The 18,178-nt window shown below is 59.8% G+C and overlaps 1 protein-coding gene across 2 annotated transcripts in view; it reads right to left on the bottom strand.

The window, feature by feature from the left end:
• Positions 1-941: 941 nt before the first annotated feature.
• Positions 942-18,178, bottom strand: part of Mvb12b (multivesicular body subunit 12B) — a 159,340-nt gene continuing 142,103 nt past the window's right edge. For both annotated transcript variants that reach the window (XM_047524881.1, XM_047524882.1), the window contains exon 10: positions 942-4,508. In XM_047524881.1, coding sequence (XP_047380837.1) covers positions 4,422-4,508 — 87 coding nt within the window. In that variant the 3' untranslated portion in view covers positions 942-4,421. The remainder of the gene's footprint in view (positions 4,509-18,178) is intronic.

An 18,178-nucleotide genomic window follows, 5' to 3' on the forward strand; every position in this document is an offset into this window, starting at 1 on the left:
CTGTGTGTGTCCTTGCTCCATGTTCCCAGGGAAGCCCTTGAAAGAGGGAAACTGCCCATTTTGACAAGTAAGTGATGTTGGGGACGAGCTGAAGGCCACACAGTCAGCAAGTGGCACAGCCAGGCCTGGGACCCAGCTCTCCCAGCTGATGAGCTTGTGCTTTGCTGGACCTCAGGTTTCCTATGGAAACTTCTGCTACTTTTCCTCTCCTGCTGCTGTGGGAAGAAGACCGGAGAGGTCCCGGGAGGGCGGGGCTGGGGTGTGGGGAGGCAGGGCCAAGGTGCTGGCCCTCTTGGGGGACCCTCGGGGTGCCCGGGAGAAGAGTGCTGAGCTCAGGGTCGCCAGCTCTGGCTCCTTCCCTCCGTCCAGCATGCACAGAGCGGCAGGCAGGGACAGCCCTGGCTGGGACATGTAGCCCAGAGGTCCCTGCTGAGGGAGGCAGAGAGTTTTGATAGTGAAACTCAAACTTCTGGCACCTCACAGGGGGCTGTGAATCCCACCAGGGCCCCGGCCTCCTCTGCTGGCCCACGGAGTGGCGTCCTGCAGGCAGGGGAGCAGTTAGGGCAGTCCTGAATGCACCGGGACCTGGCACCCTAATGGCCAGATGTGGTCTGCACCCCACAGACGGGGCCAGAGGCAACCGTGAGACGAAAGGGCGCTGATTCCTCGCTGGGCCGCCTCTCAGGGCCACTGGGATTTTTCTGCTTCAAGGAGCGCCCTGAGGGCTGCTTCCAGAGGGCAGGGTTCCAGCACCCTCCTGAATTCCTTGGGTCACTGAAACTAAGTGGGGGCAAGACGGCCCTTTCTAGAAGGCCGAAAGGCCAGGCAGTGGCCACGTCCTAAGGAGCCTGGTTGCCTGCGGGCCAGCTCAAGGCTGAGCGGAGGCGTCCCTGAGGGACACTGACCTCTGGTGGCTGCAGCTATAACAGCAGACGTGGGAAGAGGTTAAAACAAACGTTTATTTAACAAATTATATTAAGAATACAGACAACCACACAGTGAAACTTCCCTGGCCAAGTACAGAGTCACCTTGAATAAATATGCAGTGGGGGTGCCTTCCCCAGGTCCTTGTTGGAGGCCAGTGGTCACAGTGGCCTGTGCACCCTCTGTCGGGGCAACAAAGCCCAGGCTCCTGGGGTGATGGCTGCAGCTGTCCCTGGCGTTTGCACCCACAGCAGGTAAAAGAACTGACCGAGGTTCTAGGCTGCTGGACAGGGGCTGGGTGCAGGGGCAGGAGCAAGTGGCGAGCCCCCCTCTGGGCTCCAGCGTCAGGCAGACTGTGAACCACATTCAACGGGTTCTCTATGGCTCGGAGGCACCTGGGCTTGACGAGGCTCTGCCCACCTAGTTCTTGGCTGTGGGCTGGGAACCCCAAACACGTTAGTGGTGGGGCAGCTGCAGCCTGCAGACTGGGGAGCCCTCGCCTAGGGGTGGACCATGTTCAGCGTGTGACTGGCAGGGCCCAGTGGCAGCCAGGAAGTCACCACAGGACTGCAAACAAGGTCAGCCTGAGGCATGTGCTTATGAGAGGACATTGGCCCAGTGGGCCTGGGGGCCAGATCCTGTCTCTGCCACTTACCAGCCTGTGCCAGGCACGACCTCAGGATCCCCATCTGCAACAGGCAGCAGGGAACATGAACCACTGGGTTTTGTTTGGGGGGAAGCGATGGGAGAAAGTTCCTGGACTGCCCGGTCGTCCCGGGCAGAGGGCGGCTCAGGTCATGTCAGCCTGTCCTCCCACAGGGGCCACTGACCAGTGTCTGCAGCTTTTCCCTACAAAATGAGCTTGGTCACTGGAGGCCACACCGCTCTGGCCACAGAGCGAGGGTAGCACGGAGCTGTGATTTCTTTACTGAGACGAGGGGTCTCATCTCTCCAATGGTGGAGGGTGTGGCAGGCATCAGTTCTTGGATTTGGGGTAAAAAAAAGGCCTTATGATAAGTCTGTAGGTGGACCTGGAGCAAGCCACTCCTTGTCAACTTTGTGCCATCTGCAAGGTCTCAGGAGGGGACTGGATTTCATAGCAGGGGTGGGGCTGTGGGAGCTGTGCTCTGGTTATTCTGTTCAGGGGGACGGGTACTGGGCAGGGACCGCAGCATCTGTGGGACGTGCTGCGGGGAACCCAAGGGAGAGGCTGTGGCCCTTCACGTGGCCAAGGGCATCCTTGTCCTTCCTTCCAGAAGAGGCCAGGGGTTGGTGGGCAGAGCACTCTCCCCAAAGACTCTAGAGGCCCCCGGCTCGCCGCTCCCGGCAGTGCTGAGGCGGTGCACGCACACGCCGCCACCCGCACGCTGGCCCATTCCTGTCCAGCTCCCAGAAGCAAGGACCAGGTGGGGAGCAGCCTGCCCTCCACCGGGCAGGACTCGACCTCGCACTCGCCAGCTCAGCTGCCGTACCACCGCCTTCACAGTCACGGTTAAGTCAAGCTGCTTAAACTGAGTCCATGATGCCACCGGAGGCCTCTCCAGCCGGCCTGGGCCCACAGTGTGGCCTCTTCCTGGCGGCCCTGACCACCCTGTGGCTGGCAAGGGCCCAGGGGAGCTGCGGAGCTGCAGCACCTCCACCGTGGAGGAAGCCCCGGTTACCTGCTGCAGGTGATCTCCCAATCGGGGCGGAAAGAGGTCGCAGGACAAAGCGTACATGCCCAAACCAAGTGTGGAGCCCCAGGCTCTGCCGTTAGCCCTCCTGCTGGCCCGGGCCTCACCCCTCTGTCCAGCCTCAGCTGCGCAGGCCACTTGGTTTTGGACTAGCCACCATCAAAAAGCAGCAGTAGACAGGTTCTTGGGCCGCCCGAGGAGCACAGCCGGCTGTTTCTAGTGGACACGCCAGGCTGTCCGCCAGCCCTCCTGGTTAAGCACCAGCCTGCCATGGGTCCTTCTGGGCACCGGCAGGGAGCTAACTGCCTTTCCCTGACACGTGCTGCCCAGAAGTGTGGGAGGGTCACCTCCATAGGGTGTCCTTAGGTCTTAGGGGAGGGGGCCCTTGTAACACACAGAGACGAAGAGGTACCGAGTGAAGATGAAGAGCTGCCCGAGGAGAAGGCTGGTCCACAAGGGGTGGCGAGGGTCCGGAGCCGAGGCGACACGGGCAGTGAGGTATTTTGGGCCCCACGCTGGCTCTCAGCCAAACTTTTGGCTTTCTCTGGTTCCTTCGGCAGGTGGACATCTCTGGAACTTCAGCTGATGGGGTCTGTACGGGCCGAGGCAGCTGCTGCCCACAGCCACGCTGTCCGTGGGCCTCTGACACGCAGCAACCCTCACGTCCAGAGCCCCCTCTGGGGACCCAAAGGCGTCAGGCGCCCGCGTCCTGGGGAACTGGGGCAGGCCCTCACAGCCAGCCCGGCAAGCTGCCCACGGGGCGCGGGCCAGACCCAGAGATGGCACTGGAGACTGTTCTCATGGCAGACGTGTGGGTTGAGCTGGGTGCCTCCAGTGGACCCTGGGGACAAGGTTGGCTCTGGCTGGATTCAGAGGCCTGGGTCAGGGGGCTCTTAAAGATGACCTGTCTCCCTGTCAGCAGATGCCACGGAGACAGCCTGGCTGAGGAGCCTGGGCAACGTGCCCACGTCCCTCCAGTGATGGGCACCTGTGTCACTGCCTGTGGTGGCCCTGTGGGGCATGTCCCCGTGGTCACTGGGTCAGGTCACTGGCTGCGGCAGGTGGAGCTGGGCTGGCCGAAGTGTTCCAGTCTGGCCGTCTGGGAAAGGCATGTGGGCAAGCAGCACTCACGCCTGGGCAGGTGCCTGGTCACCCCACCGTCCCCTCAGGAAGTGGGGCCCCCCCATGCTGGTGGCAGGGCCTCTGGCGTCCAGTCATGCACCAAGTGGAGAGTCCACAGTTGTCCAAAGTGGGACTGGGCCCTCTGGCCTCTCCCACCCACGTTTTCTCAGGGTTGCTGTGAAATGCTTGGGGTACTTGGGCCTCTTGGTGAGAGGGACCTGCTCCCCAAAGCCCTGGGTCAAAGGTGACACAGTCCCAGAGGGTCCAACGTGAAGCGTCCAGCCTCATGGTCTTCCAGGAGGGTGACATGGCTTTGTGGGATTCCCGTGGTGAGTGACAGGAGAAAAGGAGCCAGTGTGCGTCACTGGGCGTCCGGAGCGACGGCCGGGCCCTCGGAGTGACTCCAGGTGGGGAGGCTTGGTAGCACGACTGGTCGTCACACAGACATGCCAGGAGCCGCCGGTCACTACAACACACACACATCAGTCGCAGTCGTGAGCAACGTCCCCAGGGAGGCTGGGGGTCTCGTCAGGCAAGCCAGTGACCGGAGGTCACACTCAGCTGCCCAGGGTCTTCGGGTGAGTCGTGGGGGTGGGAGGAAGGGCTGGTGGCGGGGCGGGGAGCGGCCGCAGCCCCAGCCGCCCGGTCAGTAGTGTGGGCACGGGGCGAGGCGTCTTCTCCCCGCGGAAGGCCACTGGCTCCTCAGGACTGAGGGATCTGCTGACACCGGGTGGGGCTGGGCGGGAGCCGGGCCGCGGCGCTCTGCTCTGTGCGGAAGCTGTACTCGTACTGCGGAAGAAGGTGGGCAGAGAGGCACGGTCAGTCCAGCCTGGGGCGCGCCAGAGAGGCCACGACCAAGTGCAGGTGCCCAAGGCCCCTGCCGATGTCCAGACCGGATGCTGGCCAGGCCAGCGCCTGCTGGGCGTGCGGGTGGCCGGGCGCGTGTACACCAGGGCTGTGAGTCTAAGCTGTGGGGCGTGTGCAGGCGTGAGCACACCTGGCAGGCGATGGGCTCGGGTGGTGACAGGTGATGGCTCTCACAGCCCCTACCTGCCTCCGAAAGGTGAGGCTGGGCACCAGCAGCCCCCGGCCTCCCGATGCCAATGGGAGAGCCACTCTGCCAGGCCGAGCACGGGCCCGCTGCCTGGCGGGCTGCCCGGCGAGGGCCCTGTCCTCTGCTTGGCTGTGCTGCTGCCCCGAGCCAGGCCTAGCCTCCCTGGAGACTGCGCTCCCTCCACTCGAGCCGAGTGCCAGACACGGTGAGGGAGGTTCTCAGTCGGATGGAAATTCAGAGAGAAGGCGAGAACCGGGACGGGGCCAGGGGGCCCCTGCAGCTCACCCTCACCTGAAGGCGGGGATCTCAGTGCAACCGTGGGGCAGGGCAAGAGCACCCACCCTGGCAGAGGTGGCAGCGTGGGCTCAAGTGGGGGTTGTGCTGGGCAGCTGTGCGCACGAGTGGGCTGTGGGAATCGGGAGCTTGGGTCGGGTCAGTGTTTGCCAACACCTGAAGTGTCTGAAGTTTCAGCCATTGGGTTGCCATGGTAGAGGGCTTCCCTGCACAGAACGGTCACCTGGAGCTGCCGTGTGGAGAGGGAGAGGGAGACGGAGTTGTGGCGTGGCCCGGGCAGACCCCCGGCCTCCTTAGCAGGCTCATCTCTAATGCGGGGGGCTCTCCACTCCCAGGGTGCCAGGGATCCTGTCCCTGGCAAGGAGCAAGCACTCACTGGACACCTGCTGGCTACTAGAGAGACCACCCCATCGGCCTCTCACTTTCCTGCTTCCTGGCCAGGGCCCAGGTGACCACCCAGTGTGGAGCTCGGGCAGCTTGGCAAGGGCTGGGGTAATGCTGCCACCTGGTGGCTGTTTGGGTCGGCACACCACAGCGCACACACCTGTCCGGGTCGACCGCACCGGCACCTGGGGTTCACCCTGTGCTGGGCACTGGGACCAGGCACAAGCCCCGCTCAGTCCGTGTTCCCAGGATTCACAAGGTGCCCAGGGAGGGAGCAAAGTGGCATTCCTCTGGAGCAGAGAAGGGGTCTGATCGGGGAAGCGCAGGCAAGCACAAGTGCCTGAGTTGGGGGCTTGGGTCTCCACAGGATAATGGTGTGGACAACCCGGCCATCCGCACAAACGGGAGTGCAGCTGTGCCCCTGGCTGGGGCAACATCCGGGGACCAGGCATGAGAGCAGGGACCAGGGCTGCCCAGCAGGGTGGCTGGGCTGCAAAGTGAGGGCATTTCAAGAAGCGCACAAGGGTCAGGGGACAAGAGAACAGGCCTCGGTTGGAGGCCTGGGGAGGCCAGGGGCTGGGAGGCAGGTGACCTCTTTGGGCCAGGGAGAGGGCAGAGCTCAGGCACGAGACCATCGGCGCCTCCCCCCTTGACCGCACGCCGTGCGGGGGACCTTGAGACGAGACTCTGGCCCTGCTGGCCTGGGTGGGCCTGAGTCTGCATTTTCAAGCAGCTCCCAGGGATGGCAGCCGTTCTGAGGGCAAGTTGAGACAACCGGCGGCCCAGATGTGGGACCTGGGAGCGAAGGTGACGGGGCTGTGGAGAGGAAGGCCAGAGACCTCACAGCAGGGAGCGAGGGGCAGGGCCGTCTACCTGGAGGTCTGGAGACCAGGCCCCTGCAGAAGGCCTGCAGTGCCAGCGTGGGGTGGGCATGGTGGAGCCCACAGCCGGGTCTCCTGGAGGGCTCAGACTGGCCTGGGGACCCACGTGCAGATGGGGAGGCCTGGGACAGAGTGGAGGGTGACTGCTGACCAGCCCTGCAGTGCCAGGCTCAGTGGGCAGCAGTAACACCGGCTGTGGGGAGGGGCACGGGCGCTGGAGGATGAACAGCTGGTTCCTACTTCACTCGTCTCTGCCTGGGAGCCGGGAGCCAGGAGCACACGCCTGCCTGTTCCGACTGCAGCCGGAGCACACGGAGCCCGAGGGGCTGGGCCGTGGGGGCAGCGCAGACAGCCCTCTCCCTCGGGATTTTTTCCCTTTTTAGGTTATCTTAGCTGAAGAAAAGCACCGCCCCCCCTCTTGTTTTCCCTCACTCCCCAAATGAAATTTCAACATATGTCCCCTGACATAATCCCCCTTAGGCTGCGGATAACCTTCCCACAGACGCTGTCCTCTGCCCAGGATTGCTCGTCCCCAAAATGTTTGCCCAAGAGACTAGGGCCGCTTCTGGAAGCCCTTTCACTCCCTTGGGCAAACAGTGAGTACCTTTGAAGGTGGATTTGGGCCCGGATCTGTTTACTCAAGACATTAGTCTCCTGCATAAGGAAAACCTGCACTCAAGTACAAACAGCAAATCCTTTTTGAATTAAAAAAAATTTTCAATTAAAAAGCATTTGGTTCACAGAGCTGAGTCCAGCTGAGCAGCGCCAGGCCAGGGTGCCCTCTGGTGGGCACAGGCTGCCATTGCAACCACCCGGCCACCCAGGTCTGGCCTCTCCCTGGAAAGAGCCGTCACTGTCAGGGGCTCTGCTGGGGCTTTCCTGGGGTCGGGTGGGGGCCTGCAACTGACAGTGCCAGGCCTGCAAGTCCCAGCTGCCACAATCCTTTGCCCATCGCGAGGCCAGCGCCCTGTCAGCAGGAGGTTCTGACTTCAGCTTCCAGCTGTACCTTGGAGGCTAGGTCACTTTAGTCCCAACCTCGCTGACAAGAAGAGGGCGATCAAACCTCCTGCTCATGAGGGAGCTGTGAGAGCCCAGAAGGCACCCGGACAGTAAAGCCATCTGTCCTGGCTGTGCACCAGAGCGGACAACCTGGGCCACAGTGGCAGAGGGCAACTGGCATGTTATAAAATACCAGGTGATTTTAATGGTTAGGCAGGTGGAGAAGCACGGCCGTTAAACATTCAGCTAAACACGGTTCAACAGGGCGAGGCAAGGGTGCACTCTCCGCTGGCCCCTTGGCCTGCGCCCCTCCCCGCCCGCCTCCCTGCACCTAGTGACGCGCACGTGGAGCAGGGGGCTCCTGGCAGACAGGGTAAGGGATTTTTTCAAGCACCCGTACTCTGCAGTGAGGAAACAGGCCTGGGGCAGGATCTGACTTCCTGAGGCCCAGGCCTAGAGTAACTCTGGGGGGCAGGTGCTAGGCCGGCTGGGGTACCTGCACCAGGAAAATCTGCAACCGCCTGTCATGGGCTGCGATTCGGAGGTGACGTGAGCAAGGCAGTGGCACTGCAGTGGGTCACAGAAGGGCCTAGAGGGGGTGGCCCGGAGGTTGAGCCTGGATGGCAGCAGCTGTGGAGGGCGGGGGGCCTGGCCTCAGCAGGGACCGCGGGTGGCGGGGGACCTGCAGCAGCCCTCTGCCTGCGCCCCAGCCTCCCTGGCCACTGCATCGCTCCCGTCTCCCAGGTACCCCACGCCTAGGCCCCGCCCACCGTCCTCCACCTGATCCTCAGCACTCAGCCTCCCCATGCTCCGTGCGCAGGGAGCCTTCATTCCGGGAAGAATCCTTTCCCTCTGGTGGGGTCCATGTCCTCCTCACTGACCCCGACACCCGGGCCCTGGAGAGAATGGCAGGGCCACCACAGGGCGGGCTGCCCGGGAGGCTGCTGTCCTGGGAGGGGCCAGGCTGGTTTGCAGCCAGATCCTGGGCCTTGCGGGGCAGCAGGCTCAGGAGCCCAGGCGCTCCGCTCAGCAGCCAGGTCTGCACCCTGAACAGGCCAATCCCTGGGGCAGCCGGAGTGCAGGCTCAGGGCTGGAGAGGGAAAGCGACAGCCGTGGCCCCGTCTTTGTGGGAGACCGGGCTCCCCTGCTTGGATTACGGCTCTCCAGAGACACGGGAGGGACTGGGGAAAAGGCGGAGGCCAAGTGTTCTGAGTGTTCAAGCTGGAGGACAGCTGTTCACACGCGGAGGGGGCACGAGGGAAGCGGGCACCGCCCCCATGCCGTGGGGGCGTCTAGAATACTGGGGCGTGGAGAAGATGCCCTCATTTGAGGCGGGACCCCAAGCGAGGTCTGCGGCTCACGGCTCCTGTGGTCACCAAGACAGTGAAAGAAGAGTGGCTAGTTCCTGACCATGTCTGGGATGGAGGTTGCATTCCATTGTGAGGCCAGCCGAAGTCCTTCCTGCTGCAGGGGAGCAAGCGGAAGCTCAGAGGGGCTGACCCGACCGAGCCACCTGGGCTCGGGACGAAGCCGGAGCTGCCTTTAGCTACCACACCACTGGGCATAGATGGGCCAGCAAGCACTCCTGCAGACCCCGAGGGACGCGCCTCTGCTTCTCCCCGCTCTCCCAGATGGCTCGCGGCTTTCCTGAGGTGGGAGCAGGGAGCCCCCCGCCCCAGCCCGGAGCCCACCCAGTGGGAAGGGTGGGGCACCTGAGGCCCTCCACCAGGCGCCAGTCTTCTCCTTTAGCTCAGCCCCTGCCCGCCTGCTGCGAGCTCCAGGAGCAGAAGCCACCTGTCTGGGCACAGAGCCAGGCTGAGGGGACCTGCAAATGCACCACTGTCCACCCGATCAGGCCCCTGCCCTCCCCGACAGCGAGGCCACTTCCGTCCTCCTAGCACTCGCCTCCCTCCCGCTTCCTGCTCCAGCCCGGGCTCCTGGAGTGCGGGGTGGCCACCCTGCGGGTCTGTCTCAGAGGGATGCCTGCCCTGGGCTCAGGGTCAACAGAGCCCCTCTCCTTTAGGGCGCCCCCGGCTCACAAAGCACCTTTCACCCAGGACGCAGAAGAGCGGCAGCAGCAGGAGGGGCTCGCTCCCGAGTCCTGTGGCAGACCCGGAGTCCCCGGCCCGCCCAGCTTGCATGGTCTCCGCAGAGACCTGTCCCCAGCAGCCTTCTCAGACCGCCACCAAGCTCCTCCCCTTCCTGCAGGGCAGGCCACGCACCTGCCTGCCTGTCTGAGCTTCTCCCTGGGTGGTAAAGTCCCTTCCTTTACACCAGCTGAAGGCACCCTCGCTGCTCTGCTCATTTGGAGCATCCCTCCCTCTGGGCTCCGGCAGCCCTTGCTGAGAGCACCGAGGCACAGGCTGGCGGTAGAGCCTCCGCCACCACCACGTCTGTGGCTCCGGGGCCAGGGGTCATGGACTGCAGCAGATGAGTGACTGGGTGATGGGCGGGTGGACGGCCAGCGGAGGGTGAAGGGACAGCTGGGCTCTGGGCAGAGTTGGCTGCAGAGGAGAGAAAGCAGCTAGCTGGGCGTCAGCCCTGGTGCAGTCACTGTTTGTGGCAGCTGCAGCACATGGTCCAGCCTGGGTGCTCTGAGCACGACCCTGCCAGGCCCATCTCAGTGACTTGCACACGCCCGCAGAAGCCCAGCACGTGTCCATAGCAAGGCACAGACCACAGGCGAGCGGCAGGCTCACAGTGTCGGTCCGCGTGGTCTCTAAGAACAAGTCCTGGAGAGTCGGGAGACTGCATAAAATGCTAAACTCCAGCCAGGCTTTGCGGCAAGATGACAGCAGTTCTAGACCCTCACGGCCAACTTCAGTCCCACCATGTGAGGAGGGCCTGCTTCCCGGGGGGAGGCACAGACTCCCGTTTGCCGCAGTCCCTACCGCTCCCTACACACTGCCTAACCAGGCAGGGGCCTGCAACCAACGGCCGTTGCATCACTGTAACCGTATTCTGTGTGAGTGGTGGCTCGACGGGGACAAACCATGCCTGTTGCTGTATCCCCTGTACTACTCAAAGTAGGAGAGGCAGGGTGGGAAGGCCACGCCTTTAAGGGAAGTCAGAGGAAGCACCCAGGGGATTGAAGGACAGACACACGGTGCTCCTCCCAGCCCCTGCAGCCAGGCTGGCATCTCAGCGGGGCCTGGGTGGAGCTGTGGACCCGCTGCCTCTGCTGCTGGAGAGCCAGCTGCCCTGTGGAGCAGAGGGTCTTGGGCTTCCGAGCTCTCGTCAGCACTCAGAGTGGCCTCAAGATGCACCCCAGAGGCAGGCGCCTGGATCGCCCCTCTTCTGATTCTGTGTGGAGAACATTTAAAATACCGTTCCTCACGCTGACTTCTGGGTTGAAAGTGGGGAGCCGCCAGGACGCCCGGGGCGTCCCTGCGCATTGTCACATGCGCCGGGAAACCTCCCGCTAGTTTACTCTGGTGCATTATATTATTTGAAATGTGTGGGGCGCAAGTTCGCAAAGCCATGAGGGCAGAACCCCCCTGCAGGGCTTCCCAAAGCCCGGCCGCCTTGACCTCTGCTCTGTGGGGCCGCCAGCGCTCGCGGGCGCGGGGCAGGTGATTCTGCCAGGAGCCAGCGCTGCTCCCGTGGCCACGGCCTGGCGCTCCCAAGTGAATGACAGTGCCCTGGGCCGCCTGGCAGCTGCTGCCACGAACCCCAAGGCACAGCGCCGCCAGGGGGTCCCTGAGACCCGGAACTGGGACCCCCAATTCGCTGCATTGACACGTCCAGGGAGGAAAAGACGGTGCTCTTGATGGATGACGGAGACATTTATGAAAGCCACCCTCCATTCCTGATGAGGACATTTGGAAAGAGAAATAGATGGTGGATTCTTTAACCTGATACGTAGGGAAAAAAGAGCCATCCACGTGGAGCACACCGAAAGGCAGCCTTGGAGGTTGATATGGAAACTAGGAGCTGCCACTCAAGTCGTGGGCACGAGGCGGCCTGCGGACTGGGGCGGCAGACAAAGGCTCCCTGGAAGGGGACTGAGCTGCAGAGCAGGAGGGCGGCCCGCTGGCGAGGACACCGCTGCCTGCCTCCGGAGCCCCAGGAAAGCCATGGAAACCCATCAGAAACAAGGAGGTCAGCGAGGTGGCCGGCGCCCCTGCCATCCACACGTCAACAGCTTCTTTATACCTAAGTGGCAGAAAACAGTGACAGAAAAGATCCTGCTCGCGAGGACTACAGGAACATAAGCCACGGAGGCGGACTCTCAAAGGGAGCGTGGAGGCGCTCTGCAGAAAGACCCCTCAAGTCCGCTGAGCAGCCAGCGCAGACCGGGGGCAGAGCACGCTTTCCTGGGAGACGCAGCGGGTGGAATGTCGACCGTTCCCATTAACCCACTACTCGATGCAGTTCCAACACGAGTGTGGGATGGATTTTCAGACCCTCCCCCAAAGAGTCCAAAGTTTAGCTGGAGTAACAATCGTGCCACTTCGGTTAGGAGAATTCCGGGTGGGGGTGGGGGAAACTAACACTACCAGATATGAAAGGTTGTTATAAAGCGGAAGGGTCCAACATGTGGCCATAATATAAGAAAAGAGAACAGGCAAAGCCAGGAACAACCTCCATCAGTTCAGTTGTGCGTGGAAATATACGATAAAGGTGGCATTTAAAAGTCAAGGAAGGAAAAAACCCTAATCTGAAGAAAACTGGCTAACACTTCAGGGTGAAATAGAGCTGATTCTAGATCTAACTTCCCAATACATTCCAGACGGATTGAGTAGCTGAAGAATAGTTGAAAGAATAGAAGAAAACAGGGGTGAATGTTTTGTAATCTAAGAATGACACAAAAGGAAAAGACAAAATTAAAAAAAAAATTTAAAGATGAAATTGCCACAAAAATTTAAACAGTTTCCTACGGCAGCATACATCTTTTTTTTTTTTTTTTTTTTTGGTGGTGCTGGGGACCAGGACCCAGGGCCTTGTGCATGTGAGGTCAGCACTGTACCAACTGAGCTCTCGCCCCAGCCCAGCACATATCACTAACGAGACATGCGTTAAAGCGGATGTGTGCACACGTCTGGGTGGAGAAACGGTGCCTCTCTTTAAAACATAAAGGGCTTTTAAAAATGAGTGGAAGAAGTGAAGCAGGCCAATAAAAAACAGCCAGGCAGAGCCACAAGAGAAGCACAAGCCAACGGGCGGATGCAAAGTCCCGCCTGGAAGCAGCTGAAGCTAAATATCCAAACAATCGATTCTGATTGGCAGGGTAGCTGCTTAAGATGATAAACTGCTTGCAAGTTCCTCCATCTGTGGGGAGGGCTGGCTCCTGTCTGCGCACCCAACAGCTGTTCCTGGGCTGTGGTCAGTGGCCAGCAGGACGGGTGGGCCCCGCTCCTCCCCAAAGCTCAGAAGGAGCCTGGGACTTCTTTCACACCGTCAGAGAGACTACTTAACTAATTTGTTAGACTTCTCTTAAAATGCTTTTAAAATTTTATCTTATTTTATTTATTTTTTGTGGTGCTGGGGATCAAATCCAGGGCCTTATGCTTGCAAGGCAAGCACTACCAACTGAGCTATCCCCCCAGTCCCTAAAATTTTATTTTTAATTGACAAATAATAATTGTATTTATGGGGTACAACATGATGTTTTGATTTGTGTACACATCATAGAAAAATTCCATCAGGCTAATTAACATATCCATCGCCTCATCAACGTATCATATTTTTGTGGTGAGAATATTGGGCTTCTTTGTTTTTGGTTGAGATGATCCCAACTCAGCGTGAGCTCTCGGAGAATTTGGGAGACTCTCCCTCCATCTCTGAATAATACATACAAGGGAAGCAGAATAGGTTAGCTTCTATTGACTTAGCTAGCTTTTGCTTAGTAAAAAAAGTAGTAAAAATAAAGTAGGTGTATTTCTAGCCCCAAATAGTCCAGCTGCCTGACCCTAAAATAAAGCAATCAAAAGGTGCTGCTGGGTGGGGAAAATTCTGGACCTCATGAATGGAGAGCAGGCACCGTATCATTTCCTGTTGCAGTTTATGACCCGACCACTAGATGGTGCAAAGGGACCACATATTTTGTGCCTGTACCGCAGCCCTCCACAAAATTCTGTAACAGTAATAAGCACACTGAAAGCCTTCCAAAAGCAGAAAGAACGAACAATCGTGTTGGGATCTGAACATTCTGCTTTTATAAAATTGGGATCCTGCCATTTCATTATTGATACAAAAATCTTCTGCCTTACTCTTTCTTCTACAGGATGTAGATCCCAAATCCACCGTAACCTCGCATTTGAAGAGGCCCAGGCCAAGCGGATGTCCGAAAGTTGGACTCAAGATGCTTTTTACCTTGCACTGCCAAAGGTATTTTCACTAATTTCACCTCAATGTCGTGACGTAAATGCTAGTGGAATCGGCCCCAAGCTAAATAAGCAATAAGCCCCATTTTTCAACACACAAACACATAAAGATGTCAGCTCAAACTGTTTACTAATTAACACTTAAAAAGACACAAATTAGATATGCGTGGCTAAGAGCAATTATAATCAAGACGAATTTCTCTAGTCATTTGGGAACTGAAAAAAATGCCTAATTGCTGGAACCAATGTTTTAAAAACTGAAATCACGCCAGTTAGCAAATATGTTCATTTAAAGAACATTCCACGTGACTACTCTCTGGAGGACTGACTACAAACATGAGAACAAGGAAAATATTTAGGTATAAAATTAAAATTTTAAGCTCCCTTAGATTTATAACTTCTTCATTAAATATGTCTGCAAACAGCAGCCCATAAAAACCTGTAGCAATTAAGTGGTTAAATGAACTGCCTCCCTTGTCAATTTTAAGGGAGTGATTAATACGAGACCGTCCCTTTGCTAATTAGACGCTCCCTCGTCTTTGAGCTCTCAAGTCCAATGAAAATGGAGGTCGTCTGCTCCCCAGGAAGCAAGGTGGGCTAATGAGTGCTTCCCCGGCCACCACAGTCTCCAGGCGCCCCCTGAGGGCAGGAGGGGTGTGGCCCGGCTTCGGGTGAGCGGGGGCAGCTGGGGGCAAGGGCTCTGTGCGGCTGGCACCGATTCCTCCCGCCCCAGCTGCTCGTCCGGGGGGTCTGCTCCTGTGTTAAAAGGTTGCAGGTCGTTACGCATGAAATGGACCCGCCAGGCCACTGCCGCCTGACCCATCCCAGAGACAAGGGAGGCCAGGCTGGGATCAGCTGCCTCCCGGCTGGCTGCGGGGAATCCATCAGAAGGAGAAATGGGGCAACTGCTTACGAGGGAAATAAAGAGCGGCAGGGCCCGAGAATATTTATATGCCCGTCTCCTCACTCCGAGGGAAGACGCTTCATCACGGACGGCTGCGGAATTACACCCTTCCCGCTCCCGACCACTGCGGCTTTCCCTGGGCGGCGGGGGGACAACAGCCCCACAGGGTCCCTGCCGCCCTCCGCGGAGCAACAAAGCCACTGCTTGGACCCATGGGAGGGCGAGGGGACGGCCAGAAAGTCTCCTGGTTGCTGCCAAGAAGCTGCCAGGGCCAGTTCTGGTGGCCCCCGTGGCTGTGGGGAGAGGTTCCCTTTGGGCCGGGGACTCGTGCGCCACAGCCTGGGTGGACGGCAGAGCCTCCGCTCTGAGCTGCGGGTACATGTGGGCGGCAGGAGGATGGTGGCTGCTGGAGGGCTGGAGGTGGGATGGGCAGGAGGCACGGGTGTCACTGGGAGCCGGGTGACGGCGGTGGAGGCTGAGCCTCTAATCACGGCTTCCTTCTTTTTAAACCACCCACACCAGAGCGCGTCTCAGCCACGAGAGGCCTGTCTCCCCAGCACTGCGTGTGCAGATCGGCTCACGGCGTGCACTGAGGTCAGCTTTCCGCACGCTCCCGGGGCTCGGCCACGAAACAGCACCAGGTGCTGCGTGTGCCACGCTGCCCAGGAGGCGTCTGAAGGCAGTGGCAGCAGCCGTTTGGCCAACGCCTGGCCACAGTAGGGCACTGACAGAACGGTGCATGCCCTGGGGCGGGATGGTCAGGCCTGCGCTCCTGCGGAGGTGGGGACGTGCCCCAGGGTCAGACCTAAGCAGCAGACGGCCCTACCCTGGGCATGCAGAGGGGACACGTCCTGGGTACACTGCCTCCACCACCTCCAGGCCACAGAGGTCCCTGCAGACCCCTGGTCTCAGTGCTGATCTGTGGCCCTGTGCTGCTGGCCAGTGTGTGTCCTTCTGCTCTCAGGTGTCCCTGGCTGCCTGGGCTGAGTGTCACGCTCCCCTCCCCCCCGAGCTCAGCAGCCTTCAGGGGCTGAGGGTGCACTGCCCACCCCAACAGGGTGAGACCCTCCCCATGGGCTACTTAGTGGTCCTGGCCGTGGTGGGGACTCGGGTAGGGCCTGTTGGAGTTCATCTGAGGCGCTCCTGCTCAGGTACCGAACCCCATGCTCGGGGCTGATAGGGTCGGGGGTTTCTGAGGTCAGCGGGTGGGATGGGGCTTGGGCTGAAATTCAGAAGCATCCCCCAGCTGGGCAGGGCAGCAGGAAAGCAAACTGGCTCAGGGCTGGATGGACAGAAGGACAAGCTGCCTTTAGAGGAAGCTACTTCCTTTAAAGCTACAGTCCCCCTTGATCGGATGGTGGATGTGGCACGTTCAGCCAGGGTCACGCTCAGCCCTCCTGTGAGTGCTGGGACCACCAAGTGCACTGGGCAGATGGCTTGACTTCTTGACTCCGGTTTGTTCTGGAAGGTGGGAGGACACTTCTGCCCACAGGGAAGCACCTGCCCCCAGGGGCCTCTCCTGCCTGCGGAGGCTGCTGGGTGGTCGTGGGAGGTGTCTGGGCAGCAGGGAAACGCGGGTCGGGCTCTGTGCCTGGACCTAGAGGCCTCTCCCACCTTTGCTTATTTTATTGCACCTTCTCTTCCTCTATTGGTTTTGGTTTAGAGGCCCACAGGACACAAAGCAGGTTTCCAAGCCGGGGTCTTAGGGCCCCTAACCAAGGCAGCTGGACTGGCTGGGGATGGAAAAAAGAGGACAAGAAAAGAAAACCGTCCTGGGGACACCTGCCTGCTCCAGGCCCACACGCAGGGCCAAGAGCAGGGGCTGCCCCTCGGCCTCCAACTGCCACAGGCGACTGGGATGGCGGCCACCGCGGGCTCCCTGTGCAGCAGACCCTCCGTGGAGAGGTGGGAGGGCTGCTGAGCAAGGCGCCTCCCAGAAGGGCACCACAGCCTAACGGGCAGTGGACACGCCAGGGTGGCCGGTGCAGGTGCCCTGGTGCCTGTGGAGCCCTGCCGGGCGCTCCTGGCCTCCCCCCACGCGCCCTCACAGGCGACTCTAATGGCCTTGGACAGGAAGGCTCTCCCTTCCCCATCGCTGCAGAAGAGCAACGCGGCAGGTCTGGCACCCAGGACCACCCCTGGCTGCCAGCATTCGGCGTGTGCCCTGCTGAACCAGTGTGGATGCTGCTGTGCCCCTTCTGTGGACGGGGAGAGTGGCGGCAGTGATGGTGCCCACCATGGTCACCACCGCAGAAGCGGTGGCAGCAGGGCTCGGTGAAGCCTAGGGTACCGTGCACCCAATGTTCTCGTTGCCACCCTGGCTTTTCAGAAAGGCAAACGGAGGCTCGAACACTCCAGTGGGGAGGAGAGGTCCAGCCGGGCTCTGCCCAGGCCGCCTCCCTCCTGGGCGCACACCTCAGGGGCGCCACACCCAAGGCCAAGACGACTCATTCTGGTGACGCAGACCTGCCTCGCGTTCAGTCCTGAGCGCGGGAGGGAGACGGCTTTCCTGTGTCCTACCACAGCCAGGGGCCTCCACGGGCCTCGCCTGCCCACCCGATCCCAGCCACTCAGCGGCCCAGCCAGGGCTGGAACCCAGGCTGCCTGGCCTCTGAGACCTGTTGTCCCCACCAGCCAGAGAGCCTCCTTGGAGGGACATGGACCCACAAACCTTAGCTGCACATGGAGGAGTGGGTTTCGGTCTTGGGGCCTCGATTCTGCCCCTGCTGGGCCGGGAGACATGCCGTGATGACGGGCACATGCCTGGAGCCCAGAGCTGTGCGCGTCGCACGTGTGCCGGGCAGGCTGGCCTGTGATGGGATGGGACACTGCTCCCTCCCCCAACACACAACCCGGGCCATGGGCACCGCGGCCCAGGCCCTTCCACGCCAGCTCACTCAGCATTGGCAAGACGCCTTCTGAGACGAGTTCTACTGTTATCCCCGCTTCCAACAGAGAGGGCAGGTGGCTGCTTCAGGAGCCAGTGGGCATGACCAAGCCCCTGCTTCCCCACCTGCAGCTGGAGCAGGCCAACCTCAAAGGCCTTCCTCACACACCCACTCGGCCCCTGCAGCCACCACAGCCGTCCTGCTTTTGAGAGGGGCAGACAGGAAATTCCATGGGCACCTGTATTTCTAATGTAGTCGCCAGCTGTTTTTTTTTTTTTTTTTCCTAAGTTACCAGAAAAAAAACAAAAAACTATAGATGACAATCAGGTTGGTTTTTATGATTTACTGAAAATCAAAGACGAACGGGGAGTTTTTTGTCTTGTTTCTGCTATGACAGGTTTAGAAATTTGTTGTACTACATTGATTCAATTTTCCTTGATTTCAGCCATCTTTCAATAATGCAACCTGCTTCTGCTGGCTGCGTACACAAGAGAAAACCCCAAGGAATGGGGAATATTGAAATGGTCCTTCCATTTCCATCTTTGAGACAAATGTTCCTCTCTGAGGAGAGCTGGCTGCAGCACGTGACTGCGTAACAATCTTCCAGACATAAAAGGCGACGCACGCGCTAACGCTGTCTTATGACAACAGGAAGGAAGCCGGCAGATCTGGCCTCCAGTCTGATCCCCTCAGGGTTCTCATCTGGACTCCAATCCCGATGGCTTCCTT

Source organism: Sciurus carolinensis, chromosome 14 (genome assembly GCF_902686445.1).
Source record: "Sciurus carolinensis chromosome 14, mSciCar1.2, whole genome shotgun sequence".
NCBI classification, from domain to species: Eukaryota; Metazoa; Chordata; class Mammalia; order Rodentia; family Sciuridae; genus Sciurus; species Sciurus carolinensis.